Source organism: Echeneis naucrates, chromosome 17 (assembly GCF_900963305.1).
Source record: "Echeneis naucrates chromosome 17, fEcheNa1.1, whole genome shotgun sequence".
NCBI lineage: Eukaryota > Metazoa > Chordata > Actinopteri > Carangiformes > Echeneidae > Echeneis > Echeneis naucrates.
The window spans coordinates 2,396,614-2,409,166 of NC_042527.1; the positions used below are offsets into that span (position 1 = coordinate 2,396,614).

A 12,553-nucleotide genomic window follows, 5' to 3' on the forward strand; every position below is an offset into this window, starting at 1 on the left:
CAGCTTCTTCCCCAGAGCTGTGAAAGCAATCGCCCCCCACCCATAGTGAAACATTCACATGCCATCTCCCTACAGAACCCACACAAACATCCCTGTTGACAATCAAAAAGATCACCAGTTCTCAACAGTAAGATAACACATTCAGAACTTGTGTTTTAGATGTGTGCCTTCATGTTCATGTGTATAAATCTTATTTATTCATGGCTTTGTATTGCAGACTTTTATTTTAAGTTAAATATTACAGCATCTGAACATCCATTTGTAGCCTATGTAACAATGTTACCAAAAAAATGGTTACATGTCGTGCCTTTTGTCTAGAATGTCATCAAATTAAATAGACCGTGCCACACTGTTTTCAATTGAGATCACTGCCAACTGGGTCAACCAATCATTGCTCATACTTGAACGAAGGTAAGTTTTGATAAGTTTCAGCTTACTGAAGGATCTCTCGGCAACCATCAGAGGTATGATCAGGAATACTCTGACGGCTACTGTCAAATTTGGAAACACTTCAAGAGCCTTGTAACCCTTCAGGAGACAGCTTGCCAGGTATATTTCTTGAATTATATCTCTGGAAACATCACAGGTAGTCAGAGCATATATGGTAACTGATTCGTCCAGCTCAGCTTTTGTCATGTGATCAATTTTAGTGATGAATTTGAATTTCTCAGACACCAGCTAGGGCAGCAGTTTCGGTTCAGGTCCTGGGTTCGGTTCCCGGCCTGGGTCCTTTCTGTGCGGAGTTTGCATGTTCTCCCCGTGTCTGCGTGGGTTTCCTCCGGGTACTCCAATTTCCTCCCACTGTCCATACCTATACATGCATGTATAGGTTAACTGGCGATTCTAAATTGACCTTAGGTGTGAATGTGTGAATGAGTGGTTGTCTCCGTATGTCCTTGAGTGTTGGCCCTGCAATAGACTGGCGACCCGTCCAGGGTGTACCCCACCCCTCGCCCAATGTGAGCTGGGATTAGCTCCAGCAGCCCTGCGACCCGGATACAGATGAAGCAGATGAAGATGAGTGAGTGAGACACCAGCTAAAGATTGGAAAACCTATCAGACAACTCTTGCAGGACTGTGTCCACAATGACATTGAAAACCAAGCACCTAAAGTGCCTGTGTCCATTGAGACATCTGCTGCTTGTAGTGCCTTGCTTGCAAAGTTGATCTCTGACAATAAGGCATACCTAACCAGGAGACACACAAGGAACTCCATCCTTACAATCTCATCAGACAGTGACTTAGCCTCTGAGACAATTTTACTATAGTATATAGTTATATGATTCCCTTTTACTAATTTAACTTGTGTTTCTAATTGAATGTTTGCCACAGTGCTCACAATTGTTATATGTTATCTGTTCATCTCCAATATAGCCTGCAGTTTACAGAAGAATATGGAAAATGTAATCACTGTGCTCTTTTTTGGACAAAACAAGACCCCATTAACTTGAGTAGTATACATTTTGAAATTGTATGCTGTGATGAGGCCACTGTCACCACCGTCAGAGGGGGTCTTATTTGTTTTAAAAAATATGCTTACAATGTTTCTTCAATGCTGTTGACTTATTAAAGTACTAGTCTCTTTTATTACAAAAATGTGTTTGTTAAATAAAAAAAATATATATTACTATCCATTTAGGCTTAAAGTAAATGTTTTATGTTAGATCTTTTAAAGGAGTACACGTACATCAGTATAAAAAAAATTAACAAAAGTAAATATTCAACACTTTACAGCATGTGTGTCCTAAGGATCCCAGATAATGATTCTTAAATTCTAAATACATGTTAGACTAAATACATAAAAAAAAATAATTTGCCTTTTATTGTGTCTGTTGACAAAAATAAGGTCATAACTGAAAAAAGCTTTGATTTTAAGGGGAAAAAAAATGCACAGTCAGGAGGTTGCACAGGTACATTGCTGAACAGCAAAGACTGATAAAGGTCTATAATGATATACCTTTAGATTTTGTAATTTTATGTAACTTTTTATTTTCAGAATTAAAACCCGTTTTATCCAAATTCTCAAGAATCAGTGAAATGCTTATCATAACTTACATAATAGATACAGATGAGTAGGCATCTTAAAAAGGATTAAACTACAACGGATTTTAAGGAGAGCAGCTACACGTCAGTCGCCAGTTAAGACAGTCACCAGTTAAAACCGTAACACCCAGAAGCTACCCAGAAGTACTTAAAACTTAAAAAAAAAACTCAACCTAAGTCTCAACTTAATTTGCATCTCCTTTAGTTAGTTTAATTTCTTGTCCACAATGTGGAAATTTGTCTTCGGTCTCACAACAGGTAACAGTAAACAACAAATAGCAGCCGCAACACCACCACCTACACGCAACTTACTTCGTGGCTAAAATGCAGGACAACAGTTGCAAATTCATTAAAATAACAGGTATCATTTAGTGCATTAATGGCAGTGGGAATGGAGGAATTTTACGGCTAGCTTTTGGTACTTTGTACTGTCTAGGGAACTAGTTCGAACTCCTTGCTGAGTGGATGAGTGGATGAGAGGGGTCATTTGCAATTTTGACAGCTTTTTTCCAAATTATTTCAATGTAGATAAAACTCAAATTGTTTCTGTCTCTTCCCAATAATTTTTGAGGTGAGGTTCACTATTTGCTGCAGCTTTCTTTTTCCTTTTACATTCAGATTGCCATACCACATTGCCATGTCAAAGGTCAATATTCTCTCCATCAGGTTTTTAGAGGCTATTTCCATGATACGTTTCCTCACTCCAAAGTAGTTGAACTTGCGTAGTAGGTGGAGGCATTGATTACAGGTTTTAAAAATCTGGTCAGTATTTTCATTGAAATTAAGTTTATTGTCAGTAAATGTGCCTAAATATTTGAAATGATCTACTACCTCCACTATTTGTCCACTAATTGTAATGGATTGTGTATAAGGAAAAAATTAGAAAATTAAGGGAGATAAGATAGTCCCATGCGGAGCGCCAGTGATGTTGGACAGAGCAGCATGGACCTGTTGAGGATGGTCAGAGAGGAAATCTGGACCAGATGGATAATACCTCCATTTAACCCTATGCCAACCAGTCTCTGCAGAAGGGTGTGTATCTGCATGCTGTTGATAGCAGAGGTGAAATCAATAAAAAGGACCCTGGCAAAGTGGGAGGGGACTTGGAGATGTTTTCACAAGGTGTTAAACAGGCTGATAGTTGCGTCATCAGTTCCTCTCTGACTTTTATAAGCAAATTGCAGATGAGCTAAGCTGTTAGAAACCACCGCTGTAATTTGTTTGCTTCTAACTCTTTCAAAGCAGATTTTCTTGACATCGGTTGATGATATATTTACATCTATTTTTATATGTTTGATAGTATTTCATGTTTTACATTTATTTTATTTTATTTATATTTAGTTCAGTGATTCTTTTAAGTGCCACTAGAGGGAGCTTGTGTACCACTTTTACAATCACCGGCCTTGACAATGAAATTCTCTAAAAGTCCTAATGTGGCTGGTTTTGGGGCTCAGATTCTGAATAAAAAACTGAACAATGGATAGATAAAATATCAACGTGTCTAATGAAAAAAAAAAAAAACCATTGTTTAGGAATAGTAGGCACTAATATGAAGATATAGCTTTCTATGTATCCTTATAAAGAATATTTGTTATAAAGAACCGGAGGACGCAATGAGACCATGTTTTCTGCATTTAGGTCCTGGTTTAACAAGTTAATTAAAGAGTAGCATTAAAAAAAAAAAAAAAAAGAACAGTGTTGCACTTTTATGCAGGATTGTAGAGGGATGCTGGCTGCCAACCACAATGTTTACCTTGCTCTAAGAGCATACAGAAAATTAATTGGATGCAAAACCGCATCACAGTTATGGCTGTTACCCTTCTATTGCTTCATACATCAGCAAATTTGCAGCCCTCAGGAGGCAAGAAGGGTCTGCGGGGTGGATATGATACACAACAAAGATAAGGCAATAACATGACAAACAAGGTGCGAAAGAGAAATAATTTAAATAATATGTAGCTATAACAACAGAAACACTCCAACAATCAGAAAATTACCTATAATTCAATCAACCACATGTTCAGATAAAGATACTTCAGACTGGATGCCTCTAAAGTGCAAAACAGCTGGCAAACACTCACTGATCAACTCTGCTGGTAGGGAGAGAATCCACATTTTCTTAGCTGTCACAATTGCTTGATCACATGATCTAATGTAAACAAACAGTGGACAGACATGTTTCTTTCGGCAGGGTTAACCACCTCAAAAAGTTGACTTTTCGCCAATTGCAGAACATCTGAAATGATATTAGCACCTGGGGGTGGGAGGTGGAGGCGCTCAGGATACACTGCAGCACAGCATGTCAAGACCCCCCCCCCCCCCCAAAATCACAAGATCCACTCTGCATCACTTTAATATGGACAGTTCACATCTAATCTACTTTGCTGCTCATAGACCCAAGTTGACATTTATAAGGCCAAATAGGCAGATCAGCAAAAAACATTTGCGCTTTTTTCAATGGGTGAAACTGTTGGTCAGATGGCTTCATAGGTTAAATCAATAAATTATTTACATCTAAGTAATTTTTTCCCCCAAGCATTGAATGATAAAGCACTGGGTTCTTGGGCGTCATAATCGCCACCAAATAAACATAAATTCATACACATGGACTCTGGTGGGCGGGCTCAGGAGAACACAAAAAACCTGAACATTTTGTTCCCCAAACTACTCTGAGTGCCCTTCTGCTTTACGGTGCCCCAGAAAGCCGGGACGTTATCAACGATTCAAAGATCAGGGACACGTTAATTTCTTAAGAGAAATTATTTTTAAAATTATTTTTAAAATGAATTCTTCTGTCTCTCTGTTCTGTTTGCCACAGACTGTCGTTCTTTCATTCATCTGGGCACATGCAAAGTGCTGCAATTCAGCAGTTGGATCCAAAAATGTGCATTATTGTTAAAGGAACTGGGCTAGACAAAGAGTACTCAGCTCTCTATCGTTTACATAAACACATATAGAGCTCGAACAGCTGTAAACCCACTTATTCATTGACAAGAATGTCTGATAAGAAATTACTTAAAAATTTATTTTACATTAATCCGTTCGCCCACCCCCTTACTTGGGGGCTGCTGCTGACGAATTTAAACATTTAAGTGATGTAGAAGGACTCTTCCAGGGACCAGTACGGACCCAGGTCTACGTAGAAACCACCCCGAGCCTCGCGAGTTGACACGTGAGCTTTTCGGTGAGCTACAAGGAAAAATGGGGGCGGGGCCTCTGTCCCTCTTGAGATGCCCCGTAGGTCGAGGGGCTAAGGGGCTGTAAGTATGGAGTTTGTACAAGTGAGCCACCAGTTCGCAGTGATGACTACAGCCCGACCTTTGGGAACTTTTGGGTCATCTGAAGGACTCTGAGGACCGCTGAAAACCGGCCCGATACTGACGTAAATTCGCTAGTCGAGCAGTAATCGGCAGTAATCCCCTGATCTGGAGCCGCCATGGTGAGCGGGCAAAACACCGGATTAACAGTTGCTTGGACCAACAGGACCATCCATCAAAATAAAACTAGAGGAAAGGGACAACGTTGATTGAGAATCACATGAGGCCAGAATTCAATAGTACCCAATGGAAAGAATGGCGACAGCGTTGACGTGTTATTAAAGCGAAAGATGTGGGGTTGTGCTTCAATTAAAAGTGTTATATCTCCTTCAATTGAAACATAACGACTTACACTGAAGTAGGCACGGCAGCAGCTAAAGGAAGCCTAGCATTAAGAGCTGGGTCTGAATGAAGGAGCAGCTACACACAAGTTAGAGGCCTGGCAATTAAAGGCAGCAACGTATTATCCCACTGCTAAGACTCGGGAAACAATGCAAGAGAAACCGCGACGCACCTTTGGATTTATGGGCCTTGGCGCTTTTCTTTGAAGCCATGTTGAGTCTCCGGCTGTGAGCTTCGTGAAGAGGACAGGGCAGGGACGTACAATCTGGGTCCGGGTCTGTGCGTTGAAAGAAATAACGACTTGTCCTTCGGTCTCATAAAAACCTATTCCTATAGAAACCACATCCCTTTCTGGACTGATGTCTTTTTAAACCAATGACGGAGTCATAAGAGAGAACGGGCGGGGCGGGACAACAATTCAGACCAATGAAGCGTTGGCCCTATTCCGCCGCGTGGACCTTGTTTTAACGTGTCCCCGCCCCCTGCATCCTCTGAACGTGGCAAGATGGTTGATCCTTTGGTATACCGCCGTTTTCACGCTACAGATCATACACACATATATGTATGTGTGTGTGAGTGTTTATATGTGTATGTATGCATTAATGAAATTCAGACACCTTTAACAGATCGGCGACACAATCCTGTGATAAACTAACTAGTGAAAAGTAACAATTATTATCAAACCTACAAGGGCCAAATTCTCTCTATTCCAGCTCTACTCCAATTTCTTGAAAAGCACACGTTTAATAAATAAAAATAGTGATTTGCTGACAGTCAGTTTCTGTAGCCATATTAACAACAAAATATTGTTTTTGTTTCAACTGTTGTTAAATGAATGTTACATATCTGAATTGGCGAAATGTTTTTTGTTTGTTTGTTTTGTTTCTGTGTTCATTTTTCTTAATACTGCATCCCTTGACCATAACCACAAAAAACAGAGGCTTATACCTGACCCAGTTCACTTCAAAACCTATTCATCTTAATGCTACCTGCCTAAAATGGTTGGGTTGTCTGTTCAATGAACTCTATGGTGTTTGAACTAATTTGTAAAAAGTTTATATTTAGCCTCTGTCAGTCAAACAGAGTGTAGAAGCAGCATACTTTCCAGGAACCTCTTGAACAAACCAATTTTAGTGGGAAAAACTAGTTTTTTTGTTTGGCATTTGGTAAAATTTGGGTCCACATTACGGCGCCTTTAACCTCTATACCCCCATGAAGAGCATTGACTATATGGTTATCTCACAGACAACAAAAGAGTGACAAGTGTGGGGGTATACTTTTTGTTGACTCACTGTGTGGAGTAGTGATTTGGGTGTGAGCAGTGATCTAATCACCTCAGTGGATTGCAGGCGGAGGGACTAAAATCCACAAATTGTTAACAATCGTATTTAGTTTTGATAGTATATACAGCTACAATTCCTAATATGTGTAGAGGAAACAAAAAGGGACAGCACATCAGCATAGCAATAGGAAGGTCACAGGTTTGGTTCCTGGGCCTGGGTCCTTCTGTGCGGTGTTTGCATGTTCTGCCCATGCTTGAGTAGGTTTCCTCCCACTGTCCAAAAAATGGATGTTTAGGTTCATTGGTGACTCTAACATGCCTGTAGCTCTGAGTGTCAGTGTGAATGGTTTTTCATCTCTTTTTATCGCTATCTGTTGGCCCTGCAATGGACAGGGTGTTCCCTGCCCTGACCCAATATGAACTGGGATTGGCTCCAGCACCTCCGGGACTCAGAAAAGGATAAGCGGTAGAAGATGGATGAATGGATGAATCAAAAAGGTACCACAGTTTTCATCCAGTGCCTCTGCTATTGCAAAGGGCAGTTTTAAAACAACGCATATTTACATACAACCTATGCTGTAGCAAACTGCATTAACATTGGGCATAATCTATATGCAAGTGCTTCATTAACTGTATAAAAAAATTACAGACAAGCAGAATACAGACACACACCTAAGTCATGTAAGCAATCTGTGATATTGTAACACCTCCCCCTACTCTCCATCCTCCTGATCAGATGGGCTCATTATCTGCTATCTTCCAGATAACAGTCAGTGAAGTGCCTGTAGGGCAAAGGGTAGAGTTAGCACATTCAAACTGGTGGGGCAGGAGGAGTTGTCAAAAAAGTCTCTGGAGTGCAAGATTTCATTGCAGTGGGTTTCTATCTGATGATGCCATGGTCAAATTTAAGGAGGAAATGTTGTTTCTCATAATTGTTCCCCCCACTACCAGTTCAATAGAGGATTGGTATCTTAGCTTCACCCCTACATACCTTGTGAATAACATGCCCCCATTGTATACAACACTGTTGCCCCTCCTTCTACAAAGGTAGGTGGTGAACCAGAAGAGGCTGGCTCCTTGGTGTAACTCCCACACCTCACAGAAACTGTGAAGCCCTCAGCACTCCCAGAAGCTCCTATTAATAGAGGTAAACATGGCCAACCTCAGGTTTTTCTTCAGCATTGTACCCAGGCTGACAGTCACAGATCAACTGAGCCACAAATCCCTATAATCCGCAGCAGTGATGACTTTTTGACCTTCTTGACAAATCAGAATGTAACAAATATACAAAAAAAATCTCATCTACTGCCCACAACTGGACATTGTCTGCTGTCAAATACAGCAGCTTCTGAACACTGAACAATAAATAACCAAAAGGCTTGTCGTCTCTGCCCCTCTTTTCCATCCACGGCCAGCGCCACTTATTTTGAAGTTCTTTGTCTGCTGTTTGCACGTAGTCCCCTGGCTTCATACTCTCCACCATCTCCAACAGTGACTGCGATGAAAATACGCCGGCTTGGATGCTGCGTTCACTAAAACTCGGAACCGAGAATTCTATATTCCAGCTCGAAAATTTCCGACTTATGATATCATAGCGTTCACGATTCAGGTTAACTCGAAGGAGAAAAAATAAGTTTGGCATATTGTCACCGTTTGTTGAACGCTAAAATATGTGCAGCAGCCATTTATTTTTATTTTGGAAGCAATAATTTCATCGTTTAACAACTCAGAGTTAAACTTTTAACACCTTATTTAGGAGGCAGCATTACCTGTTTTCAACCAAGTTTTCCTAGACACACCCCCACCCTACTTCTGACTGGCTAGTGATGTTAGTTTTTTTGAGAGAGAAAGCTGTGTACTCTCATTCTATTGGTAGGCGAACTCAATTGTTGGCTCGAACCTGACAATATCCCACATCAACAAGTTTTTTTGAATGTTGATATTTTTTTAATCGCAGTCCTACAACACTCGGTGTATACTTTAAACCCTGTACACAGATGATACCAAACTGATGCTAATCCGTGAATCATCCTTCAAGCATGTCCTGAAAACATAATGTTTTGGATGATCTGGAATTTCTGACTTCTAAATTCAGACAAAATTGAAGTTATCATACCTGGCCCTAAGCACCTAGACAGGCATTATCTGATCACTCTGAATGGCAGAAAACCTGAGTACCTGGATGAAAGGGAGTACATGTTAACTCTACACCAGAAAGGCCCCAGGCCCCGGGAACCAAACCCACAGCATTCCTATTGTGGAGTTACAACACTATGCTGCCGTGCTGTTCCCTCAGAAACATGCACCAGAAAAAATAAATAAAATTGCTCTTTAATTCCTATCCAGCAGATGGTGTTAAAGTGCAACTGCAGTCTAGCTCCAGGGGCATGGTTCAGATTTGAATTGATCAACAGCCCCCCCAATTTATGCATTTCATTTTCAATCACTTCTCCATCAGGGACAGAGGGGGTCAAAAAACAAAACAAAAAAAAAAAAGAAAAAACGCAACCACACTGACATTTTCCCACAACGCAAGTGTTGAGTTCCCAAAGTGAACTTGTGCATTCATTTGATGTAGGATGCTGGAGACGTCCAAATCAATTTAATATATTTAATTATCACAACTAACAGCAAAATAGACTATAGAAAAAGACTAGACTATGTTTCCCTGACCAGCATACAACTCCAGCGTCAGTTCACTGAGTCTGATGCTCTGTCTTTCCCTGGTCCAGCTTATGTTATGGTTACACAAAGGAAATGAGGTATGTGGGTTTAACTTCTTCAGGTTGCACAGTTCCTCCTCATGCTATCTGACTCTATTCTCGCGATCAGCCCCTGGCGGCTGTTGATGGTCCCTGGTTTCTGTGCAAAAAGAAGAACAGACAAACTACAACTCCCACAACCCCAGTGTATCTTCTGCATTCAGTCAGCAATTAGTAGAAGGTCACAGTTACCTCGTATACCGTATATGGATATTTTATAAAAGATGTTTTTCATTCATGTCCGTCCATTCTATCCTCACTACATTGTGCAGTTGTTATTTTCTTTATTCGTGTAAATGTCACTCTTTACTTCATCATGGCCAATCCCAGCTCACACTGGACAAGGCTGGGGTCAGACTGTCAGTCAATTGCAGGGCCAATACACAGAGATGAACAACTACTCACACTGACACTCAGACCTATGGGCAAATTAGAGTCACCAATCAACCTTAACATCTATGTCTTGGATGGCAGTAGGAAATCGGAGTACCTGGAGTAAACCCATGCAAGCACAGGGAGAACATGCAAACTCTGCACAGAAAGGCCCCAGGCCTGGGAACCGAAAACCACGGCCTTCTTATTGTGGGGCAACAGTGCTAATGCACTATATCGCTCTGTTGCCTAAAACTATTCAATGTGTATTTATATATTTTCTTTAACCCTTTTGATTAAACTCCTAAATCCTTTCATTGTGAAACCACTTGAAAATGAATAAAAGGTCAAGTAAAAGTCCCTTTGAGGTGCTAACAGTTCTGCATCTGACAGGGTTAGCGTTAGGTGTACAATATCTGTATAACACAGAAAGTTGCGGATTAGATTTTATAAAGCCATTTTACCTCACATCAACATATTAATCAAATGCATTTTGGAAACAAAAGACAATCACACTTTCTCCTTGTAATATCTGAAAAGGAATTTTCAAGTGAAAATCTGAAATGTCTCAAAATTGTACCTGAGTTGTTCATGGACTTCAGAAAATGTAATCATTTCAAATATAAGTAATTCCGCTTAGCTCAATAAGCTCTGAAAAAAATGATCCTACTTGATAGCAAAATGCTGGATTTCACCAATTTCAGGGAGTTGTATATGAAAGATTGTGTAACAATGAACTATAGCAATGTCAGAAAAAGTGGAAGTTGGTATTTGGAGAGACGATGGAAGATGTGTTTCTACAACTGGCACCTAATGGGGAAACATGGTTTTCATTGTCTTGAGAGGAAGTCACCAGCTTACACAAGGTCACAAAAGTTTCAGTCACAATGCTTGCAAAGTTCATAGCAAAATGCTGGTGATGTCCGTCGGTCCAAAACTGCAGTGTATGTTGCATTATTTGTTTAAATTAGTAAAGAAAACGCTTCATAAAGTTTCACTGACACATACCATCCACTTTATTTGGTCCATCCATTCAGCTATTGGTTAACGTAAATACCTCCTCAGCTGATCATATGGCAGCAACTTAGTGAATTTAGGCATGTAGACATGGTCAATATGGTCTGCTTAAGTTCAAACCAGGTGATTAAAGCATCCTTGAATATGACAAGATTGTTGGTGCCAGGCAAGCTGGCCCAAGTATTTCAGAAACTGATCTATCTTTAGGATTTATGAAGAATAGCCCAACACAAGGGAAAATATCTAACAAGACAAATCTCTCAAAATCTTTTGTTGATGCCAGAGGTCATAGAAGAATGGTTCAAGCTGATAAAAAGGCAACAGTGACTTATGAAATTATCACCAACGTATGTATGACAGCGTCTCTGAATACACAACAGAGAAGTAGATGAAGTAGATGGGCTATTGCAGAGCATGCCAGGTTCCACTCCTGCCAGTTAAGAGCAGTTTTTTAAGAACCAGTTTTTTTGGTAGGTCCTGATCTCTGCCAACCAGAATCATTCTACAAATTTCCAGTATGAGAGATGCATTCATCATAGTTTGGTTCTCGTCAAAGTCACACAATTTTTCCTGTTTCAACATCAACTTCAGGACTGCAGTAAATGGTCTCCAGCTGATCTACCTCACTCAATGACAGGTGCTGTGGTAATCAGATAATGTTATTAATTTCACCTGTCAGTGGTCATAATGTAATGGTTACTGGTATACAGTTATGCACTGAGTATTTCATGTTTACTTCGCTGGCATGTTTACCCAGTCACTAACACTGTTCAAAGGTCTGCACAGTGACAAAGGGAGAGACAGTGGATAGAGAGAGAGACACACAGAGAAGGAGAAAGAATTTAAGAAGCCATTAGGGGTTTTCTTGTTAATCTTTTTCTATAATAACTGAAACAATCCTTTCACAACACATTCCAATTAAAATTATGATTGTAGTTAGTCTAACAGTGAGAGTGGACTGTTTCACTCTTGCACCATACAGTAGTATCCTAAAATATCAGCTGCATTTTAATGTTGTAACTGGTTTCAGTAAAGCAGATTACTCTTGGAAAAAATTAATACAGTTGAGTTCATTCATATGAGTTGTATGGTATCTGCCTTTCAAATTATTTTGAAAGGAAGGTAAGTAAAGAAAACTTTTAACTTATTGTTTTGGTCCTAAAAAAATAATGTTGAAAATCTCTTGCTTCTGATAATTTTTCACTTAGTTGCTCTATTAACATATTTTGCTGGTTGCTCAGTAGATATCTGACATGTATTTAGACACAGAGGGTCTGGTCTCTGACATTAAGTTCTCCACTGACGCACAGTGGAACACAGTATTCCCCATGTGCACTTGCATGCAAGGTGCTAAGTCTAAAACACAAAAGTGCAACAAATATGTTAAAACTAAAAGATTTATTTACAAAAGTTCTACA

General features: G+C 39.9%; 1 protein-coding gene across 1 annotated transcript in view; it reads right to left on the reverse strand.

Moving 5' to 3' along the window:
* Window positions 1-6,044, reverse strand: part of asph (aspartate beta-hydroxylase) — a 29,943-nt gene extending 23,899 nt beyond the window's left edge. Inside the window, exon 1 of the mRNA XM_029525107.1 lies at window positions 5,875-6,044. Coding sequence (XP_029380967.1) covers window positions 5,875-5,914 — 40 coding nt within the window. The 5' untranslated portion in view covers window positions 5,915-6,044. The remainder of the gene's footprint in view (window positions 1-5,874) is intronic.
* Window positions 6,045-12,553: the final 6,509 nt, after the last annotated feature.